The 24,890-nt window shown below is 42.6% G+C and overlaps 1 protein-coding gene across 7 annotated transcripts in view; it reads right to left on the reverse strand.

Annotated features, from left to right (window-relative positions):
• The window catches only part of st18 (ST18 C2H2C-type zinc finger transcription factor), a 476,845-nt gene that overhangs the window by 315,442 nt on the left and 136,513 nt on the right, over positions 1–24,890 (reverse strand). For all 7 annotated transcript variants that reach the window (XM_068031828.1, XM_068031829.1, XM_068031824.1 and 4 more), the window contains exon 3: positions 23,895–24,027. In XM_068031828.1, coding sequence (XP_067887929.1) covers positions 23,895–24,027 — 133 coding nt within the window. The remainder of the gene's footprint in view (positions 1–23,894; positions 24,028–24,890) is intronic.

The raw sequence follows: 24,890 nt of genomic DNA on the forward strand, positions 1-24,890 counted from the left end.
GTCAAGGGGAGATGGTTAGATTCTCTTTTGTTGGAGATGGTCATTGGCTGGCACTTGTGTGGCGCGACTGTTACTTGCCACTTATCAGCCCAAGCCTGGATATTATCCAGGTCTTGCTGCATTTCTACACTGACTGCTTCAGTATCTGAGGAGTCGCGAATGGTGCTGAACATTGTGCAATCATCAGCGAACATCCCCACTTCTGACCTTATGATGGAGGGAAGGTCATTGATGATGCAGCTGAAGATGGTTGGGCCAAGGACACTCCCCTGAGGAACTTCTGCAGTGATGTCCTGGAGCTGAGATGATTGACCTCCAACAACCACAACCATCTTCCTTTGTGCTAGGTATGACTCCAACCCACAGAGAGTTTCCCCCCTGAGTCCCATTGACTCCAGTTTTGCCAAGGCTCCTTGATGCCATACTCGGTCAAATGCTGCCTTGATGTCAAGGGCAGTCACTCTCACCTCATCTCTGGAGTTCAGCTCTTTTGTCCATGTTTGAACCAAGGCTGTAATGAGGTCTGGAGCTGAGTGGGCCTGGCAGAACCCAAACTGAGCATCAGTGAACAGATTATCGCTGAGCAAGTACCGCTTTGATAGCACTGCCAACGACAGCTTCCATCACTTTACTGATGATTGAGAGTAGACTGATGGGGTGGTAATTGGCCAGGTTGGATTTTTCCTGCTTTTTGTGCACAGGACATTATTGGGCAATTTTCCACATTGCTAGGTAGATGCCAGTGTTGTAGCTGTACTGGAACAGCTTGGCTCAGGGCATGGCATGTTCTGGAGCAAAGGCCTTCAGTACTATTGCCGGAATGTCGTCAGGGCCCATAGCCTTTGCAGTATCCAGTGCCTTCAGTCATTTCTTGACATCAGGTGGACTGAATCGGATTGGCTGAAGACTGGCATCTGTGATGCTGGGGACTTCACAAGGAGGCCGAGATGGATCATCAACTCAGCACTTCTGGCTGAACTTTGAACACGATAAAGTTCTTTAATCAATAATATTTTTAGGTGGAGAGGGGGTCCAGGCCAGAACAGAGGCCTGGGCCTCCAGATAGGCCCCATTACCCCTTCACTCATCAAGGTATGCTTGTCTGACCAGGTGCCTGGTCCCACTGACCGCAGAAAGTGTGGGGTCTCTCACATTTGGCTTTCCAACCTCTAGTTCCACCCCTAAAATAATGTCCATGTTTGAGGCAAGCTGAAACACTGCCCCCAACAAGCCTTCAAGGAAACTGAGCCCAGCCTAGTTTCTGGCTGTTCCAATAGAAGCTGACTGGAATTATGGCAGAAGTATGTCAGAATGATAGATATTCAAGGTCAGTAATTTTTGATTATTCTAAAATCATAAATCTCAATGTGTAATAAGGTGGCTTTATGTTTTATAAGTATCTATTATTTTAATGAGTCTGGAAACAAAACGTCATCCATTTTTGGTGTCACTTTTTTCCCTTTCCTTCCAATTTTGAAGGTATTGATTTTTGCTTTGATATGGTTCCATAAGTGCCATTATTTTTGTGCGGGACTAGAAAGTGACATTTCTTACAGCTACTCAAATATTAAGGGTGTCATTAACAACTCTAATTCTGTACTCACCCAATGCCCACAGACATATGGGTGGCACAGTGGTGCAGTGGTTAGCACCGCAGCCTCACAGCTCCAGCGACCCGGGTTCAATTCTGGGTACTGCCTGTGTGGAGTTTGCAATTTCTCCCTGTGTCTGCGTGGGTTTTCGCTGGGTGCTCCGGTTTCCTCCTACCACCAAAAGACTTGCAGTTGATAGGTAAATTGCCCATTATAAATTGCCCCTAGTAGAGGTAGGTGGTAGGAAAATATAGGGACAGGTGGGGATGTTGTAGGAATATGGGATTAGTGTAGGATTAGTACAAATGGGTGGTCGATGGTCGGCACAGACCCGGTGGGCCGAAGGGCCTGTTTCAGTGCTGTATCTCTAAATAAAAAATAAAAATAAATAAAATAAATAAATATACTTTCCAAATGGAGTCAATGGATTAAGAGTGGGAAAATTTGCTGTTATCTCCAGCTCCCTATCTAAGAGGCATTGAGGTTTACTGTAATTTAATACAAAAATGTGAATCTAATTTATAATTTTCTGGTCTATATGAACATGGTCCTGTGTGGATGGTGCTTTTTACTCAGGTAAAGGGCATCAGTGAGCTAAGTTCCAATATTTTATTTCTGAGAAGCCAGCACAGTGAGAGAGTCGGGAACAAAGTGAGTGGAGGGAGTTTGTTGCTGCGATAAAATGGACCTGAATCACAAGATCAACACGCAAGTGAGAATCACTTCTAATTAATGAATTATATAGCAGTAAGGAGTATAGAAAGGAGGACTGAAGACATATTCCAGTTATAGTAAATGGTGCTAAATGATCCATAACACATATGGAAGTTAGTTGATAATATGTTATGCAAAGATTGTAACAACTAAATATCCATAAAGCTCCTGGGCCTGATGGGTTGGTCCTATATCTTCAAGGAATTAAATGAGAATATTAGTCATGCTTTTGTTGATATTTTTCAGAGCTCCTTAAATACTGGAGAAGTCCCCAAGTTCTGGAAAATCACAAATGTCATTCGATATTGAAAAATGAAGTGAGGCATGAACCTTGTAATTACAGACCAGTCAAACTAACATACATGGTGGAAAAAATGTTTGAGGGCATTGTATGAGATACTATCAATGAAAATTAAAAGAGAACAAATATCATATAGAACAGTCAATCTGGTTTTAAATGTATTAAATAATGCTTTCAAACCTACTGAAATTTTTGGAACGAATAACTCAGAGGCTTCAACCCTCCCTTATCACTGTAACCTCCTTCAGTCCTACAATTCTCCGAGAACTCGGAGTTTGTCCCATTCTGGCTTCTTGTGCATCTCCCATTTCCTTTGTTTCACCATTTGTGGCCATGGCTTCAGCTGTCTAGGTCCTAAGGTCTGGAATTCCCTTCCCAAGCCTCTTCACCTCGTTATCTCTCTGGACCACAGAGGAGAGATGTTGGAAGAGGATGGTATGGTTAGCTATGGCTTCAGCTGCAAACAGGTCGAGTATGATGAGGATGGATAGTGCACCATAGTCACATCTGTCACTTTGATAAAGGTAATTTCAGTGCTGAGGCAGGGGTAGAAACCTAATTGAAGTGGTTCAAACTTGAGTTCAGGAAAGATGGGCATGGGTTTGGGAATACCAACATGTTCAAGACTTTGGAGAGAAAAGGGAGGTTAGAAATGGAGCTATGGTTTCTAAGGACAGAGGGGTCAAGCGGTTTTTTGAGGAGGGGATGATGACAGCTGATTTGAAAACGAAAGGGACAGTATCAGAAAAGAGAGAACATGACAGGGTTGTAATTGGCAGAAGCTGAAAAGGGAAAGAATTTGGGAGAGAGTATTCATCATATTCTGAAAGAATCTGGTTCATGTGATGCAGTTATAAATAAGACAGATCCAGTATTGGTTCCATTTGAAGAGCATTGGACCACAAGTGAGAACATGTAATACTGAGAAACTAATAGATACCAATTCAGAAGTATGGTATAAAATTTTTGTCACCTTAGATACAGATGCATTAGAAATGTTTTAGACAACAGTGACCTCCAGTGATGATTCTAGCCTTAGAGGGCTTAGGTGTAAAGAAAGGCACAAGCAACTAAATTTGCTCCTGGTGGAGAAGATAAAACGGTGTTTGAAATGATGAAAGGCAATTGTGACATGGAAGAAAAGCCATTTATCTTGAAAGAGAGCTTATCACGAGAAGACACAAGTACAAAATTCAATATTAGTTGAGAAGTGAGATTGAAGGTTATAAAGATATTTAACAGCACTGCTTGATTCTTTATGCTACTTGACAGCTTAGTGTTCCCTAGAGTAAGAGATCAGCAGATGGTGTGGGAGGGAAGTCCATGCTGAAATAATCATACATGGACGCTGAATGGAGAGCACTAAACTGGCTGACAGAGTATTCTCACTGGATTTTACTTAGGTTGGTGAAAGCATATTCTAAAATTACTTTAAGTAGTAAGTAATGCGGCAAATAATTTTTAACATCACAACTTTTTATTTCCTTCTTTTTAATCCAAGTTATTTACACATTGCACTATTTATTAACTTTTGGGAGCAACTGTATTCCAGGAAAAGACTATACTGTTTGTAGTCACCAACTGATCAGAGGATGGGGTTATTTGCAGATGGAAGGAAGCCAGACAAGAGTGTTATAATTACAGGTCGAAGAACAGAAACCACCATACCTGTGGCTTTCACAAACAGGAGATCAGGCATGCGAGAACTTGTAAATTTTCATTTTACCACATGTTATCATCACTAAGTCATGAGGTAAACTTTACGAGTTAGATCTGCTGGCAGATTGGATAATTGGGTGCACACGTGACCACATGCAATTCACAGCTCTCTCAATTTCCTAGTTATTACAAATAATAGCCAGAAAGTTGGGAGGGCCACGAATTAGGCTACTGATCTCCATATCCAACTGTCTGATCTACCATCCTATCATGTCAAGAGTATTACCCTGTAAAGCTTTCCCCATAGTTTTTTTTAAATTAACAAATTAAAGGCTAACATTTCTCTGAGTGCTTTTTAGTTCCCAAAAATGTGTATTTATACAGAAATCTGATGCAGATGATCTGATCACTGCACTAAAAATAGCACATGCATTAATTCCAAACTTATGATGTATAGTGCATTGCAATACAGCAAATAACAATTATTGTAAAATGCTAGAATAGCTTACAGCAAACAAACTACTTTCCAAATAGTATTAATTTACTCTGCAGTTTTAGTACAGAACATGTGAGAGGACCTCTGAGACAAGCATAACAGCAAATGACAAACTCCAATACAATAATGATTATTTTGTTTGTTGTACTATCAAATTTCTATGAGGGTTAAATTGGATAACCAGAAAATGGGAGCAGGGATCACAATGCACAATTAATAAACTATGCCCATTCATTGCATTGCAGTCAGGACATCAACATCATAATGCCTGCTTATTTCCATGATTTTTGCATGTAGCTAGCAGTCCCAGCGTTGTTCATTGGCTGCACACATCAGCAGCGGGGCTCAATATTGTGAGTGCCTAGCACTACATAAAGCTCACATGCACCTCTTAAAGGGGAGGTGTATTATGGCTGGTGGTGGTGCTGAGATCATTGGGAATAGTGTGCTGTGGAAGAATCAACAATGGCTGACCACAGGAAAAAGCATGCACCATGGTTTTCAGATGCTGCACTGGAGGTCTTGGTGGAAGAACTGAAAAGGAGAGATGTCTTGTATTATCAGGGGTCCAGAGCCTCTCTAGACATATGCACAAAAGGCAGTGGGACGAGATAGCAGCAGAGGCCCATGCTAGGAGTGTTGCCCCAAGGACCTGAATGCAGTGCAGGAAGAAGTTTAATGATCTCATACAAATTGTCAAGGTTAGTTACTGCATTTTCAAATGCCATATCCTACCAACCACACCACTCGCCTCATCCACTGCTCAATTCACCACACCTCCATCATTCACCTACCACCAATCTCTATCAATCAGGACACAAACCTAACATTCATATGTTTTATCTCACCCTCACACACTTAAGGCCGGATTTTATTATCCTGCGTCGCTCCCAGTGGCGGGTGTGCAAAATGGCAGCAGTCTTGCCTGTGATGTTTGCGGCTGCACCGCCACAATTACGTGGTGGGCGGCTATTTAGCATAATGACAGCAGCTGTCCCCCCATCACATGGCAGGGGCAACATTGGCAATACCGTTAACTGCATCACCCGATATTTGATCAGGTGCTAGCGCCATCTTCAAAAGGCTGCTTACCCTGCATTTACTCTCCTTGCATTGAATAGCAGCTTACTGCAGCAACACTTCTGTGGTTTGCAATAATTTTGCAACTTAGCAAGCATCGCCTCGGGTATCATTCTGACCATGTCAGATGTCAGAGCAAGGGTGGCCCCATTTTTCAGTGATGCCTCCCTGCTGATTCTCCTCCAGGCTGCAAGGGAAATGCAGCAGGTCCTTTTCCTCAGGGATGGCAAGAAGAGATCCTCCAATCTGACCAAGCAAGCCCAGACAGAGATCGCAGACAAGGTTAGTAGCCATGGGTCACCCGTCATAACTGGGTGCAGTGCAGGATGATGGTCAAGGTAAGTTGAGCAGTTCCAGCTAGCTTGCTGCAATCTGTTTGCCCACAAACATAAAAGTGCATGGTTTACACAGCCATTCCAATGATAGGAAGGTCTTCGCGTAATGATAGCAAATGCCTGGCTGCATAACTGATACCAGTCTCCCTCATTTCTACTTTAGTCCAATCGAGATCCATGACAGTTAGAGTTAATATGAAAGCAGCGACATCCCCTAGGTGCAGAAGAGGGACCCATGTTAGTATTGATGTGATGTAGAGACATTTGGAACTTAACAATAAGTGCAGCCTTTACCTTTCAGGAGGAGGGCTCACAACAGCAGGGAGGCAGCCAGGACCAACGATGGAGTGCCCAGCCTGCGGCCTCTGTCTCACACCTGTCATGCTGGGCCATATAGACATTAAATTTCAAGTTGTAGCTGGGAAGAAGAGAAGGCCTGTTACAAGGGCTGCCAGACTTGGATGGAAAGTATTTGCATACTAACAGACAGTGCTGATGTAGATAAAGGGCCATTCCCTGACACATTCAACCCGCAATGGATATTGATCACCGGACAGTGAGGGGTGGGGAAGCTCATTCCAGGGCCTTCTGGGATGATGCAATCCATAGGAGCCAGGACTGGTTGGACCAGCTGGTCACATGACTAACTGGCTATTCCAAAGTTTTTGAACTGGCCACAGAGAGTTTGAAAGACTATTTGCTCTTGGACTGAGAAGATCCCTCTTGTCTGCTCCCATCTCTTTCTCACAAACCTCTGAATCCACAGAAGATGCAAGAGAGAAAAGTCTCCTACAGTGAACAAGGTTTAAGAAGAATACTGGGCCCCAATGAAAAGCAAGATCTACCTACAATCAAGGACTCTACAGTGAGCTCGAAGAACCGTAACAAAAACTCTCGAGATATTGCCTCAAATTTTTCAACTTTATTTTTCTTCTGCTCTTTTCTGTCTCTATTTGCATGTGTGTATATTGCGTATGCGTGCTAGCATGGGCGCGTCGTGTATCTGATGGTGTCAACCGAATTTGAGTTGAAGTTCAAGTTTAATAAATTTCAACTTTTCTTCTTTAAACCTAAGAAAACCTGTTTGTGCTGGTTTCTTTGCCTTATAATTGGAAAGCGGTGAACAAGGATTCACAAAGGGGGAGCTAAAAATATGGTGTGTTTAAAATTAAACACTGTTACAGTAAGACCAAATGAAGGCTGAGAGGGACCCCAAGATACCTTTCTCACCTGGTCATAACAGGCCGAACAGGAGGCGCTCGAGTTAGCCAGGAGCCAAGGAGGATATGCCATATCCGATGTTGAGCTGAGGGTCGCAGTTCAAGAGAGTGATTATTGGCAAACACAGAATGAATCGAAATTACATTTTATAGAGAAATGCAATGCTGTCATCATTGGGACATGTGTACCGTAACACCTAAATGTCTGTTCTTTATATTGTATCTTGCAGGACGATGCTTGAAAATGCTTAGAGACAATAAGGAAATGATGACAACCTCTGAGGATGAGGAACACTTAGAGGAAACAATGTCCCATGAATCTCCTGCACTTTCCACCAGCGCAGATACTCTCATCTCAGTGGGTATCCTATCGGCATTAGATTTGGTGTCACAAGCTGGTGGCAGCACCACGCGCCCGAGCAGTTGTCTGAGGCTGAGACCACTGAGGCCTCCGACAGTCAGAGGACTGTGGGTGGCCAGGCCCATGCTGAGTCTGAGGCTGATGATGAGCCTCTCGTGTTGACAGCACAGGGCATGCTGGAGTTGCAAGGAGAGGTAAGGCAACATCTTGTGAAAATGCCAGAGGCAATGCGCAGCCACGAGCAGACGATGGGGGAGTCCATCCATGCCATGACTGCTGCTATGTACCAGGCATATGAGCACATGGCTTCATCCATCGAGAGGTTGGCGACCCTCATGGAGAGCCAATTTCTGCAAATGCGCCATGACTTGCAAACCCTCGCCTTGGCCATGACTTCAAATCAGCAGTGGCAGGGCGAGAAAAGGACCAGGAGCCTGGAGACTCCTAGTCCTTCTCTGGAGAGCAGTGAGGTTCCAACGAGCATTGAGAGGGAGAAGGAGAGGCTGCACTCCACATCTGGGGTCTCCCCTCAGGGTGATTCAAGTGTGGACATGGGCTCCTCAGCCCCTCTGTCAGTGAGTCCAGCTCCAGCAAACTTGGTGCCTGAGGAGAGTCCTACACCAGTGCTGGAAGCTTTCAGATAGCCAGGGCCCTCCTGACCTCAGGCACCTAAAGGACGACTGCCAAAGTCATCCCAGGTTAAGGGGCATCCTGATCAGCAGCCTGCCTCCAGTCCAGCTGCTAGTGCTGAGCTAACACCACGAAGGAGCACCTGCAAATGTATTAAAAAGACACCTTGACACATATAGGCATTCATGGGTGAGACGGACATGTCATGTTTACTTTAATTAAATGTGTTTTCCTGCCAATCATCCGCCTTTATTGTCTGAAAACTACATTGCACCATAGAGTGACACCATAATGTGTCTTTCAATTCCATCATAAGCCTTACAGTATTGCCAATGTGACCACTGACATCATCGGCATGTCAATATGCATGCTGTTTAATTGCACCAATGATGTTACATGGGCAATGGCTCAGTTTGTTGCTGCCAGTAATGCTGAAGAGACAGATGAAATGGAGGAAGAGGACTTGAGACTACAAGCAAAATGGTGAGTTTTGTGAGCAAACATATTTAGTGAAAGTCATAGATTGTGGAAACGTGCAATTATTAGTTTCTGCCTTGCCTCCCTTGTGCGCTGCTCACTATGTCTGGCCTCCATCACTGCTCTTTGATTTCCCATGATTCATACTGAAGGGCTCCATCAGATCTATCGAGGCAGCAAAACTACATCTTCAGCATATCCATCACCTATTCGATGGTTGCTCGGGTGGAGCTGTAGCAGGCATTATAATGCTCTTCAGCATCGTTGCTGGGGTTCCTTACTTGTGTCAGAAATCATGTCATCAAGGAGTAGCCCTTATCTGTAAGAAAGCATCCCTGAAGGTGAGCGGGTGGAGTGAAAAGCAGTGGCACCTGGGACTGGTGAAGTATGTATGAATCATGGCAGTGTCCCGGGAAGCGGGCACACACTTGTAGGAAGAGCTTTCTGTGGTTGCATACTAGATGAGTGAAACCTCTTTCTGTTTATGAAGGTGGCTGGTTGGTCCGTGAAAGTCTTGATGGCCACATGCGTGCAGTCATTCACATCTTGGACCTGTGGGAATCCTGCAATGGCCCCAAATCCAATGGCCCTCTCGGCCTGACTCTCAGGGTCCGTCCTATAGCATACATAGTCGCTGGCCCTGCTGAACAGAGCATTGGTCACCTCCTTGATGCAGCGGTGCACTGTCGGTGGATCCCTGGAATGATCCAGAGGCATAAAAGGCCACAGTAATTTTGAGGGCTACAGGCATAGGGTGACCACAAAACCCATCGGTTGCAAATCATCATTCAGCAGTGCGCAGAAGTGTGTGACGGTCTCTCTGGACATCTATAGTTTTCTCTGGCAGTTGCACTCAGACATCTTCAGGTATGTCATCTGAGTCCTATAGACTCACTGGCATATCTGGGCTCTTCTTTGCCTTGGTGGCTGCTGCTACTCGCATCTGGGAGCTGTCTCTTGAGCTGCACTTGCCTCTTGGGCCCGCCTCCGGTGGGGATACCTCATCACAGCAAGGGGATCAAGGAAAACAGGGTGAATCATTTCCATCTCTATCCTCCTTGTAACTTCAGCTTCCTTCAAAAGGTCAAGTGCACCTATCTGCGCAAAGATTTGTGTTAATTTTGATTCTGCAGGATTCCAGCATGAGCTCTATGGCATGGATTGATGTTGCTTTCACAATGTTTTCAGTAAGTGTGAGCCATCATCACCATACCAATACCATTTAAGTAGCCTGCATTGCACCCCTGAATAAAAAAACGTATACAGTTGCTGAGTTCTGCCCCCTGCTCAGCAGTATCCACTTGCAGAGATCCCCCTTGCCCCCCCACCACAACAATATACACTTGCAGAATTCCAACCGCCCCTCACATTTGCAGATTGAGCTTAGTAGCAATGTCCAATGCTAAAATAAATTCACAAGATAACAATGGATAACTTACCAAACCTTTGCAGGCACTGAGGACTCTCGTCTCGGTGGTGCCACCTTATCAAAGACAGGAAAATGAAACCACGTGAGTGCCGCACGTTATGCACATGATTGCGAACGCCTGGTAGGATCGTGGTGAATTAGGTACAAATTCATGCAAAACAGTATGTAACAGATTTACGTTATGATCCTGTTGCATCGCAGCAGAGGTGCCGCCATGGAACTTTGCCGCCTCCGAGAAAACCAGAAACCGGCATTACACCGTTGGGTTCTGTAGCGGACGAATCTGCACCGATTCTCCGCACCCTCCTCCAAAAAACCTGCCTTCTAACAGAACATAAAATCCTGCCCTTAGCACTGTTACAAGCCTTGCACCCAATAGCTCGCACACACTGGCAGCTATTCAACCATGATAGCCACATTATCCAACCATTTTGCACCACACTCACTGACACACTTCCCTCTTTCCGGCAGGAGAAGGTGGTGCACAAAAAGAGGTATCAGGAATTAACGGGAGAGGGAGAGGCATGCCTGCATTTTTTAACCCCCATGCTGGCCATTATGGGAAGGGCTGTTGCAGAACCCATGGCCACCAGCGAGGCTAAAGCTATTGAAGGTGAGGATATCCACATACACTCCTTCTCTCATCACACTTCCCCCTCATCCATCAATATCTCTTGACTTAGAAGCTGTTAATTGTGTAAGCATGAACTTCTTACCTTCTCCTCTCTCCTCACCACAACTCTACCTTTTTTCCTTTTTAATTTCAGATACTCAAGAACTGAAACCTGCCCAAACAGTGGCGGAAGAGCAAGTAGACCATGAAGATGAAAGAACACCAATCAATTTCACAGTCGCAGACACCAGTTCAGAGACTGATGCTGTGTGTAATTTAGAGGGTAGGATGGAAAAGAGATCTGCACTAGAGGCGACAGACACAAGTGCACTGGAGCCAGAGTAGGGGGAAAGGATGGAGCAGGTGCCACCTTGCTGGAGGGTGAGGTCACACCCTAGTCCTGCTGCAGAGGAGTCAGATGAGGACATTGATGGGCCAGGTTACAGAAGAAGACTGATGGGTATTCACTAGGAAACCTGCTGGAAAGCCTGGGTTCAATGTCAAGGAGCATGGAGCAGTCCAGCACCAAACTGACGCAGGGCTTTGTGCAGAGCTTGGAGCTCATCCTTTCCAACATCGACTGGGTGGTCACCTCCATCAAGCATGATGAGGTGGCTGAAGGCCAAAGTCTCCATTGCAGCACTGCAGCATTCACCCAATATCAGAGTGCTGTGGTGGAAGCACAGTCTGCAGCCAGCATTGCACTCAATACCAGTGTGCAAAGGGGCTTCCAGAGCATCATGGTACTCATGTAATCTGTTCTCCAAGGGATTACTAGGATTGCTGAGGCGCCATCCCAGGAGAGTGCCAGTGGCTCCATAGTGTGAGATCCTGCTGTCCTCTCTCAGGATGACAACATTCCTGCTTCCACACCAGCCACTCTGCCAGTGCTGTTGCTGTTGCCTTTCAGCCAGCCAGCAATGACTGCTACACCCAAGCCAAGTTGGTGCAGTCTGCAGCTGGGCCTTCGAGGCCTAAGACTGTGCAAGGTCACTCTCCAAGGCCATCTGCAGTCTTCTCCATTGAAAGCTAGCAGCCTTCCATTAGCCATTCTGTAAATACTTAGGGAAGTGCCTCATAGGAGCACTGGGCAAAGGTACATTGAAGAGGCACGAAGGGAACACACGAGGGTATTTTGTTTATTTTTCTATGCACTCTGATATGATTTCTAAACTAGCAGAAGGCACGTTGCAGCCTCAATTCCTCTTCCTCCTCTCCTGTCTTATCCTCTTCTACCTCTTCCCCCTTGTTCTTCTAGCAGCTTGTCCTGCTCTGCGTGATCTCTGCTTATTTTCCCAGCCATGTTTAGAAGCAACTGGTAAGTGCACAAGCCTTTAAGTCACCAAAAATGTACTTCAGCGCCAGCCAGACCACTCCCTGCAGACTACTGAAACTTCTAACAAGTATGAAAGAATACGCAAAATGTGCAGAATTGCAGCAACAGCCAGAAGAAATAATCCAGCAACCAACCATAAGTAGTTCATGATCCCTTTAAATAGCACTGGTGAAGGGTCCTTCATAGAGTAATAGAGTCATAGAGCTATACAGCACAGAAACAGGCCCTTCGGCCCATCGTGTCTGTGCTGGCCATCAAGCACCTAACTACTCTAATCCCATTTTCCAGCACTTGGCCCGTAGCATTGTACGCTATAGCGTTTCAAGTGCTCATCTAAATACTTCTTAAATGTTGTGAGGGCTCCTGCCTCTACCATCTCTTCAGGCAGTGTTTTCCAGATTCCAACCACCCTCCGGGTGAAAAAAAAATTCCTCAAATCCCCTCTAAACCTCCTGCCCCTTACCTTAAATCTATGCCCCCTGGTTATTGACCCCTCTGCTAAGGGAAAATTGTTTCTTCCTATCTAACCTATCAATGCCCCTCATAATGTTGTATACCTCAATCATATCCCCCCTCAGCCTTCTCTGCTCTAAGGAAAACAACCCTAGCCTTTTCAGTCTCTCTTCATAGCTGAAATGCTCCAGCCCAGGCAACATCCTGGTGAATTTCCTCTGCACCCTCTCCAGTGCAATCACATCCTTCCTATAGTGTGGTGCCCAGAACTGTACACAGTATTCCAGCTGTGGCCTAACTAGCGTTTTATACAGCTAATGTCTTGTTCAGTGAGAGGGCATAGGCTGGAGCTCCAAAATGGCAGCACCAGCGTATAATCAAATGATTGATGTCATGATCTACCTGCTCTGCATGTTTCTGGCTGTTGTTACGTGTCTGTGCATGTACCGCTTTGCAAATATGGCTTATGCCATACTTCCAGTCAGAAGGGTGTTTGTGTGTTGTGGATGCCATTTCTTTGTTGAGGTTACAGACAGCGTTGTTGAGGGTAAGTGGTGGATGTGGTGTGCCTGGGCTTTCAAAAGGTGCTTGATAAAGTCCTACATAACAGGCTTGTCAGAACAGTTGAAGCCCATGGGAAAAAAGGGACAGTGGCACCATGGATAAAAACGTTGGTTGAGTTACAGGAAACAGAGCATTGGTGAATGGTTGTTTTTCCGACTGGAGGAAGGTATAGAGTGGGGTTAGGGTTCGGTATTAGGGCCACTGCTTTTCTTGATCTATATTGACCCCGACTTGGATATGCAGGGCATAATTTCAAAATTTGCAGATGACACAAAACTTGAATGTACTTTGAGGAGACTAGTGAAAGACTTCAAGAGAATATTGACTGGCTGGTGGAATGGGCAGACATGTGGCAGGTGAAATTTAATGCAGAGGAGTGCGAATTGATACATTTTGGTAGGAGAATAAGGAAAGGCAATATAAAATAAAGGGTACAATTCCAAAGGGAGTGCAGGAACAAGGAGACCTGGGGGTATATGTATACAAATCGATGAAGTTTGCAGGGTAAGTTGAGAAAGTGGTTAATAAGGCATACGGGATCCTGAACTTTATAAATAGAGGCATAGGGTTCAAAAGCAAGGAAGTTATGATAACCTATATAACACATTGCTTGGCCTCAACTGGAGTACTGTGTCCAATTCTTGGCACCGCACTTTAGGGCGGATGTGAAGACTTTAGAGAGGGTGCAGAAAAGATTTACGACAATGATTCCAAGGATGAGGGATGTCAGTTACATGGATGAATTGGAGAAGCTGGTGTTCTCCTTACTGAAGAGGAGGTTGAGAGGAGATTTCATAGAGGTGTTCAAAATCATGAGGGATCTAGACAGAGTAGCTAGACAGAAAGTGTTCCCATTGGCAGAAGGGTCAATAACCAGAGGAAACAAATTTAAGGTGATTGGCAAAAGAACAATTGATGACATGAGGAAAAACTTTATTACGCAGCCAGTGAATAAGATCTGGAAAGCATTGCCTGAGAGTGTGGTGGAGGCAGATTCAATTGTGGCTTTCAAAAGGGTGGGGGAGTAGGACTAGCTGAAGTGCTCTTGCTGAGAGCCATCACAGACACAATGGGCCGAATTGTCTCCTTCTGTGTTGTAACCATTCTATAATTCTACTTTCGTAGTGCCCATAGAACAGGAATTACAGGGCCCAATATCACTCCCTATATGCTTTTGTATCCTATTCATCCATTAATAAAGCCAAGGATCCCATATGCTTTTGTTAATAACCTTCTCAACTTGTCCTGCCAAAGAGTTGACCTGAGAAACTCCAGGTCTCTCTCTTCCTTCACTCTCTTTAAAATGGTACCACATAGTTCATATTGCTTTTCCTTATTCTTCTTAACAAAATGTAATACTTCATACTTCTCTGTGATAAATTTCATCTGCCCTGTGTCTGTTCATTTCACCAGTCTGTCCCTGTCCTTCTGAAATTTGTTACTATTATCATTATTGCTTCTGACATTTCTGAGTTTTGTGTCATCTGCAAACTTTGAAATTATGCCCTATATACCAAAGTCCAGGTCATTAACGAATATCAAACAGAGCAATGGTCTTAACACTGACCCTTGGGAACACCACTGTATACTTCCCTAAAGTCAGAAAAACAAACATTCATCACTACTCTCTGCTTTCTGTCCCTTAGCCAATTTTGTATACATGCTGCCACTGTCCCTTTAATTCTGGTCTTTATAGAGTCACAGAGTCATAATGGCACAGAAGCCGGCCATTTGGCCCTTCAAGTCCATGCCTGCTCTGTGTAGAGCAGTCCAATCAGTCTCATTCTCCCCAATCGTTCCCTGTAGCCCTACAAGCTTATTTCCCTCAAGTGGACAACCAAGTTCTTTTTGAAATCATTCACTGTCTTTGCTTCCACAACTCTTGTAAGCAGCAAGTTCCAGGTTATTCCCACTTGTCGCATTAAACATTCTTTCTCACATCTCCCCGGCATCTTTTGCTCAAAACCTTAAATCTGTGTCCCCTAGTCCTTGTACCATCAGCTATTGGGAACAGCTTTTCTTTGTCTACCTTCTCTAAACCTGTCATAATCTTGTACACCCCTACTAAAATCTCTCCTCAATCTTCTTTGCTCCAAGGAGAAGAACTCCAACTTCTCCAACCTAACATTGTAGCTAAAATCCCTCATCCCTGGAATCATTCTGATAAATCTCCTCTTCACTCTCTCAAGGACTCTCACATCCTTCCTAAATTGTGGTGACCAGAACTTGATGCAATACTCGAGTTGTGGCCTAGCCAGAGTTTTATAAACGTTCAGCGTAACTTCCTTGCTTTTGTACTTTATGCCTCTATTTATGAAGCCCAAGATCCCATATGCTTTGCTAACTACTCTCTCAATATGTCCTGCCATCTTCAAAGATCTATACACATGAACCCCCAGGTTCTCCTGTCCCTGCACACAATTTAGAACTGTGCCATTTAGTCTATATTGCCTTTCCCTATCCCTTCTGCCAAAATGCATCACCTCACACTTCTCTGAATTAAATTCCATCTGCAAATTGTCTGCCAATTCTGCTAGCCTCTTTATATCCTGTTGGAGGCAATTTGTATCATCCTCACTGTTTGCCACTCCTCCAAATTTGACATCATTGGCAAATTATGGAATCTTACTCTGCATTGCAATATCCAAGAAATCGATATATATCAGAAAAGCAGTGATCCTAGCATTGAATCTTGTGAAACACCACTGTCTACAATCCTCCAATCTGAAAATCAACCATGTACCATGACTCGCTGTTTTCTGTTCTTAAGCCAATTTTTTTATCCAAGCTAACACTGACCCTCCTACTCTATGAACCTCAATTATGATAACCAGCCTTTTATGTGGTACTTCACCAAAGACCTTCTTAAAATCCATATAGACAACATCCATTGCTTCCCCTTCATCAACTTTCTCTGTTACTTCATTAAAAAAAATCAATTAGGTTAGTCAAGCATGACTTGCCTTTTACAAATCCATGCTGGCTCTCCCTAATTTGCTCAAACCTCTCCAAATGCCTTGAATTTTGCTAACAAGTCTACTTTGTCAAAGGTCTTTTGAAAGTCAATAAACACAACAACCACACCACCCTCATCAGTCTGATTCGTGACTTTATCAAAGAACTCGATCAACTTAGTTAAACACAATTTGCCCTTAACAAATCAGTGCTGCCTTTCATTTATTAGCCCATACTTTTCTAAATGCCATTGAATTTTGTTCCAGGTTATTGTCTCTTAAAATTAAGCCACCACTGACGTTAGTCTGACTGGCCTGTAGTTGCCAGGTTTATTCCTCGCCTCTTTTTTAAACAGGGGTGTTACATTTGCGAACCTCCAGTCTCTTGCACTGTCCCCCTCTCCTAGAAGGATTGGAAGATTGTGGCTAGAGCCTCTGTTATTTTCAATCTTGCTTCCCTCAGCAACCTAGGATGGATCCCATCCAGACCAAGTGACTTCTCAACTTTGAGCACGGCCAACCTTATAAGTACATCCCACTATCTATATTTAACCTATCCACCACCTATTAATTTACTGTGAGAATGAGTTCTGTTCTGATGAAGGGTCATTGACCTGAAGCATTAACTCTGCTTCTCTCACCACAGATGCTGCCACACCTGCTGAGTATTTCCAGCATTTCTTGTTGTTACTCCACTTTCTCCACTTCATTCCCTAGAACTAGATCCAGGACTGCTTTCTTCTTAATTGGACTAGAAAGTCACTGATCGAGAAAGTTCTCTTGTACACATTTTAGGAATTCTTCCTCATCCTTGCCCTTTACATTGTTACTATCCAGTCAATATTACGATAATCGATGTCCTTCATTATCACTACTCTGTGGTTCTTGCATCTTTCTATAATTTGCCTGTAAATTTGCTTCTCTATCTCCCTCCCAGAATTTGCTGGCCTATAGTAAATACCCAGAAATGTATTAGTTCCTCCATTGTTTCTTAATTCTAACCAAATAAACTCTGTCTTTTGCCCCTCAACTACATCATCCCTCTCCCATGCTATAATAATTTATTTTATCAATACTTCTGCTGCCCCCACTTTGTTTTCCTTCCCTTTCATTCCTGAATACCATGTAGCCAAGAATATTAAGTTCGCAATCCTCTCCTGCTTTGAGCCAGGTCTCTGTATTTGCCACTATATCATAGCCCCATTTGGTGGCTTGTGCCTGCAGCTCACAAACATTTTTTACCATGGTCCGTGCATTTATATTCATGCATTTCAAACTTAGGCTGTTTTGTATTTGCCCCCTGTATGATCCCTCCTATTTATAAAATATCCTTTACTTTAGTGGTATTTGTCTCCCTCAGCCGTCTGAGCACCTGGTTTCTCCTCCTTAGTGTTTCATCCTGGTGTCCATCCTCCTGTAAAATTAGTTTAAACCTTCCCTCAAAGTACTAGTTAAACTTCCAGCATGGACTTTGGTTCCAGCTCTGTTGTGCTGCAAACCATCCACTGTGAATAGGTCCCTCCTGCCCCAGAACTGGTCCCAATGGCACAAGAATTTGAAGCCCTGGCAGAATATCAAATCCTCCTTAGCCACTGCATTTCTACACTGTGCCCCTCTGCGCAGCCATTTGCCCCACAATGCCACTGAAGTGCTCTAGACTGCACTCTCCCAAGGTGACATCGTCCTCACTGGTATTCAGTGCTGAAAACTGGTTTGAGTGCACCACACTCCTGCAGAATTCCTGCACAACATGCTTCTTTCTATCCTGCCTGATGGTAACTCGCTTACTATCCTCCTTCATGCTCTGTAGCTGCAGTGTGGTCAAGGAATTTCTCAGCCTCCTATATGCCCTCAAGTGACCCCAGCTGCTCTTCAAGCTCAGAAACCCTGAGATCAGGAATGTGATGGAATATTCTCCACTTGCCTGGATGAGTGCAGATCCAATAAGACTCAAGAAGCTCACTTCCAGGACAAAGCAGCCCACTTGATCGGCACCCCATCCACAACCTTAAACATTCATTCCCTCCACCACCGACACACAGTGGCAGCAGTGTGTACCATATACAAGATACACTGCAGCAACTTGCCAAGGCTTCTTTGACAGCACCTTCCAAACACATGACCTCTACCACCTAGAAGGGCAGCAGATGCATGGGAACACTACCACCTGCAAGTTCCCCTCCAAGCCACATACCATCCTGACTGGGAACTATATCACTGTTCCATCACTGTTGCTGGGACACAAACTTGGAACTCCCTTCCTAACGGCCTGTGTACCTACATCAGATGAACTGCAGCGATTCAAGAAGGCAGCTCACCACCACCTTCTCAAGGGCAATTAGGACGAGGCAGCAAATGCTTTTCTGCCATTGATGCTCACAAGCATCCTTGTGTTCCCACATGGCATGGAATTGCAGGCAATCATTTTGCTCAAAAAATCCCTTTAGATCTAATTAAACACTCTGATTATTCATATTTTTACTGTTGTCCCTTGGTTAAAAAGATTTGGCATCTCTTTACCCCTCTACATCAAATTCCCACTCTCACCAAATTCCTGTTGTCACACTGTATAGCAAGCCACTACATTTAACAGATGTTCCCACAATCTCAGCACTATTGCTGGTTCTATAAAGAATAATATTTCACCTGGTCTTAAATATAGAGAGCTGTATAAAAGGATGCACAAGTAAATAATATTGCAAGTGCAGGTGGAATTCTTATTTGTTTAGTTTAGTTTAGTTTAGAGATACAGCACTGAAACAGGCCCTTCGGCCCACCGAGTCTGTGCCGACCATCAACCATCCATTTATACTAATCCTACACTAATTCCATATTCCTACCACATCCCCACCTGTCCCTATATTTCCCTACCACCTCATGAAGGAACAGAGACAGACAGATGATGTAAATAAACTGGATTTGTGAATTCTGACTCAAAGCAGATACCACTCTTCAAATGCTTTTGAATAGACAGACAATTGACACATGTCATCTGCTGAGAGGGGATTTAGATTCACAATCAACTTAATACTATTTGTAACAATGAAATAAACTATAGCACTTGACTTCTATTTTAACAGCTTTTCACTTTTGTCTAAGGATTGGTCTAACATCATTCAGTCCATCACATCACAGAAAACGTATAGATATATTTGATTTGTCTTTCTACATTTCGGAGTCAGTACAAAACACAATGGGCCAGATTTTGCTGTGAGTGGTGAAGGAACTGTACCCACCATTTGCTAGACTTGCACTTGCTCATAAACTTTCTATGGGGTTTTGCACTTCACGTTACTATCAGTGGGGCATCCAAAGATTGCAGTTCTCTCCACAGAGCATCAGGGACTTATGTGAATGCAGCAAGCAACTCCTCATCTCCTTAACCAATCAGATTGAAGAATTGTCAATGAGCAGCACCGAGGCTGATCCAGGAAGTGTCAGTTAGAATATTTAATTCAATGTCAAATCAGTTACAGAAAGTGAAATGATGACAGAAAAATAAATACTGATTAAGAGACAGATAAAAAGAAATAAAAAGGAAAAGCTTTTTTATTTAATATTATTTACAATTTCCAAAACAATTAAAAGCTGAAGGCATGAAATTCCAGACTTGTAAAAGTAAATTTCCAGTGTCAGAGATGGTGCCTGGCAGTAATTAAGGCTTAGCATGCCGTTAAAAGATTACTTAGACTGAAACAGACACACTCTAACTTTCGGTGATGAGTTTAGTCCATATCTATGACCTAGATCCAGGACCTTCATGCCATTCAATAGATTTGAACAGGAAGCCAGAGCCTGAACTGTCTTTTTCATGCTGTTTACAAATGGCAACTTCCTGATTTTTGCATTTAACTGCACATTTGCACCCGCTAGAAGTTGCTATCTGAGTTGTGCATAAATAATGGTGAGTGACATTAGTCTATTATTTGCACAGCAAAATCTGGCCCATTAATGCCAAAATAGCATTGGGTAATTCCGAAGGGCACGAGTACAATGTTCAGTAATATGCACCTTACTTCAAATTAGGATTGTTTGCATAATTGAAATGTTAATGCACAGAGTACACACAGGAAATTTGCGATGTTTGGAATGTCACCTTGCATATGTTTACTCTAAGATCATCTGACTACTCATTTTCCTGATTCACAATGGAACAAGTAGGGAACATATAGCAAATAGCAAGCAGGAATTAAACTACCATCTGCTAAAAGCCAGAGTCAAAAATGGACAATCAGCAACAGTTGCCAACAAAGAATGGTGATCCAATGAAATCACAAAATATATATTTTTCAAAAATCTTTTTATATTCCACCTTGACTCTGAACTAAATTTAGCACCTATTGTTGAGAGCTAGGTAAACCTTACAGGAAACTAGTTAAAAGTACCTGTACAATAGTATTTCCCCCTTAGAAATACATGCAACAATATTTTTCTTCAGAAGCCTGTGCTTTGAGTGCATGCAGATTCCATGACGTATCACTGCAGCAAAAGAGACACAAACTAGCAGGCTACACATACTTGTGTCCACAGTTTCTAGACATTTTTATGATTGGCAGCAAGACTGACCATTTATACAGCATGTCAAGACTTGCTGAGATGAAACTGGATCTTCAGCAGCAACTCAAGACAGCGATAATGAAGCACCATAATGAAAAACAAAATGGGGTGGGGGTGGGGGGTGGGGGGGTGTGCGGTGGGTATGTAAAAATAGACTGCATACTCGTATCATTCATTTTGTGCTAGCGTTGAAAACTAATTCCAGCCCATTCTTTGTAAGACCTGTAAGATTATTAGGTTACTAAAAGTTACTAACCAGAGTACTAATTGTTAAAATTTAGTTATTATAAGCTAACATTTAGCTTTATTAGAACCCTTCTTTGTAGTAAAGTGGGAAAATTTAGGAAATAGGGCACAGTATAGACAAGATGTCAAAGTAGAGCGATTCTGGGAGATTCCATCAAGTTTTAAAATGCTTATTGCAGTAAAACAGTGAGACCTTGAGAACAGACAGTAAAACAGCTTCTGTGTAGATTTTTCTCGTAATGAGATAAGGAGCCTCGAAATGTAAAAGCATTGAGATATATTAGTCAAGACAAAGGGGTATTACATATATAAATCTGAAAGGTTAGCAACCATCACAAAATGATCCTTGGTTGGTTAAGAAAGGCATCCTTTATTACAAGACTAATCGGGATTGGGAGAAGGGAGATTAATTGGAAAGCTGCCAGGATAAAAGAAGTCTTGTCTTTGACACTGTAGGGCAGAGAATTTTCGAACAAGACTCAAGAGGGAGAGGCCGACCAAACAAACTTGAAGACCAAAAGCTGCAAGAGAAAGAGTCGTGCGCTCTGCCGTTCAGACTCTAATATGGATAACTGGTCTTTACCTTTAGCTCAATAAAGTCAATTCACAACAAGCTTTGTGCTGCCAAGTCTGTTTCCACCTTAGAAGGGGGTATAAACCACCCCTATCTTATCAAATCTCACCTCTCCAATGTAAATTTATTACAACTGAAAACCTGGATTTATTTTTTATAAAACTCTTCAGGATAGCCTTTTTGCTTGTTTCAGTTAGTTTTGCCCACTGACACCAGTGCAGTCAGCCAAACCAGCATAAAAGACTAGAGAATTTTAATCACAAGTGAGTTATGCCCAAAACTCTGGTTCAAGATTAAATGCACCTGGCTCAGACCCCACCCATAAAACTGGCCACACCTCCAAAAGAAAATTGTGTAGCATTGCCAATTGAGCCTGGTCCAGGAAGGCTCTTCAAATTGCAAACATATTCTTAGGTGCTTAGGCAGATCTTAAAAGTCTTTTCATACAAAAAAAATTACTGAGAAACTGGCTATTGCACACCAATGAAACCAGTAATTGCTTCAATATAGCTTTTTTTTAAAGTCATTTTCAGTGATTTTAAATCTGGTTAGTCACAGGTGGAGGACTGGACACATTTATTAAAATGCTTATTTTTGCTGATAAACCCATTTCAGCTATATTAATAAAACTGCACCAATTTTACCTAAATATACAAAGGAATGGTTTTTAATGGAAAAAAGTAACAATTACATTCCATTATGCTGCCCGATTGTGCTGGTTCATTAAAGAGTTTATGTTTGCGATTATGCAAATAAATTTTAGGAGAAACTTGAACTGTAGCCTAACCAATGCAATTTCAGGTGCATTTTGGGTGCAATTTCCTGATTGTGTCCAAAAGGGGAAACACTGCCCCTTCAATGTTTTTTTTTCTGAGATAGCTTTGAAAGCAAAAATGCGTATGCTTAATACCAGCTCACTTCTTGCAAATGCAGTCGGGAAATGCAGTAAGTCATACAGATGAGAAAAAGCCATCAAGTTGGAATGACTCACAGCAGGTCTTTATATTTTATAATACATTCTAAATGGTCACGGCAGCAGCCTTTTTTATTTATGTTTCATAGCTCAAATACAGTTGAATCAGCTAACATCCACAGAAGGTAGATTATGTGCATCTTTAAGAAGATGTGAATAGGTGCAGTCGCAAATCTCAAGAACACCATGAAATAAATAATGACATTGCTGGGTCAAAAATCCTTTACTTGCTGCAATTATGAAGGAGATTGCTCTTTTTAAGGAATAGGAACTAGCATGGCTGAATAGGCCAAGCGTTTAGTACCCATTTTGTATGAATGCTAATCTCTAGCACTGCTTTTAAATGTGCGATTCAGATATCATGCAATGAGGCAAGGACCTTATTAACATTTTTTGAGGCTTTACTAAGCCTACAATATGCCTGAAGTGCATGCTATCAGTAGCACAGGTACTTTTCTACAACATTTTCCTACGCTATACACAGCATGCATCAACGCTCAGTGACCCCGGTCCACTGTGCCCATTGTGTATCACCACAGACAATAAGCATTACATTATCAGCCTTATCCTCTGCAAACAAGATGAAGTCTTTGGTCCATCACAGGTATGTGGGACCAAATCATTTGCTCTGATCATGGGGTATATTTTCCAAACAGCAAAGGGCAGGTATGAATGCTAAAGATGCTTTAATTATATTCCTCTGTGTGCTATTTATAGTCAGACATTAATCCATTCGAAACAAAAGAGCTAACGCCTGCCTAAGAACAGCTCACGGAGGAATGTAGTGAAAGCACCTCAAAGGTTTGTACATGAACTTTACTGATCATAAAAGAAAATTACATGAATTGCTCACAGCTAAGTCATATCGGAAATTATTCTATATTTAACTATATTGATATTATTAACTGCTAAAAAGTAATTGTAAATTGTAAAGTACAGTAAAGTGTTTAAAATGGTAATCATGCTAGTCAGTAAATCTGTACTTATTATCATGCGAGTTATTTTTGCACCAAACTACCCAATCTGGTACCAAATAATTTGTTAGTTTTTCTTCTGATTTTTAGTTTAGTTCAGCTTAAAAATGTTCCTCTCTAGCACAGCCTTTCCAGTATTTTAAAGGAATTTCAACAGTCCATAACGAGGGTTGTATGATATCAATTTGATATTGTGTAAGTGAGCACTATAATGCAGTACTTACAAAAGGGAAGCTGAACACCAACCTATAGACTGAAAATGGGCGTAAAAAGGCAAAGGAGATAACAGGGAAGCAAGCATGTTAAGTTTCCCTCCTTCTCTTTATTTAAAAGGCCATATAGATTTTTAAAATTACCTTTACCAGAGTACTTGTCTTCCTCCTCTGTACCCAATGGCTTCTCAGTGTTCCTTTGTTTTCTCATGCTGGTCTTGTGATTTTTAATTGCTTTCACCACCACAATGCTCTGTTCCACATTCCTCATAGCTGCCTAAAGGATATCCAAATTGTAATTAATGCGTTTTCTTAAGTTATAAACTTTTGCAAAGTTTCTTTATGGTCAAAGCTACAATTTCAGGTATTGTTTTACCCAATGAGATCAAGCTGTGAATCTAAAAACTGCAAATAATGAAAATTCCTAAAAGTTCAGGGTGATTATTTCATATGAAGAGGAGAGGACATGGTTCGGTGTTCCTCATCTCTTTGAACAGCTTAAACTGAAGACATGGTAACAGCATTTACTCAGCGGCACTAAAAAGAATGAATTAAACTTTTTGACAGTTTCAAAACTATGATCAGAAGACGTCACATAATCAGATTTTTCAAACTAGCAGCGAAATTGGATTCCCAAACCTTTTAACCATATATGAAAATAATTGAATTATTGCAAACAGGAAGTGACAATTTCTTTGAACTATAGTAAGTTGCAGCTGAACTCTAATATTAATTCTCTAATATTAAAAAAATTCTAAGAGTTCCATTTTGCTAAGTTTAATCCACAATAGTGACTAAATAGTAACTGTGGGAGAACCAAGCAACATGTATCCAGGTATCTATGCATACAGGCCCATTTGGTGCCTGCAGCTCGCCAATGGCATGATTATGGGATGAGAGAAGAAAGTGCTGGAAATACTCAGCAGGTCTGGCAGCATCTGTGTAGAGAGAAAAGGAGTTAACATTTCAGGTCTGTGACCCTTCATCAGAACTGGCAAAAGTTAGAAATGTAACAGTCTTTGAGCAAGTGAAAGGGGTAGGGGATGTTACAACCGAGGTGGGAGAAGTGCACGGTTTATTCTAGTTCTCCATGGGTCACAACATATATTTAAATTTTTTCCCACAATCCTAGACTCCATT

Source organism: Heterodontus francisci, chromosome 5 (genome assembly GCF_036365525.1).
Source record: "Heterodontus francisci isolate sHetFra1 chromosome 5, sHetFra1.hap1, whole genome shotgun sequence".
Classification (NCBI taxonomy): Eukaryota; Metazoa; Chordata; class Chondrichthyes; order Heterodontiformes; family Heterodontidae; genus Heterodontus; species Heterodontus francisci.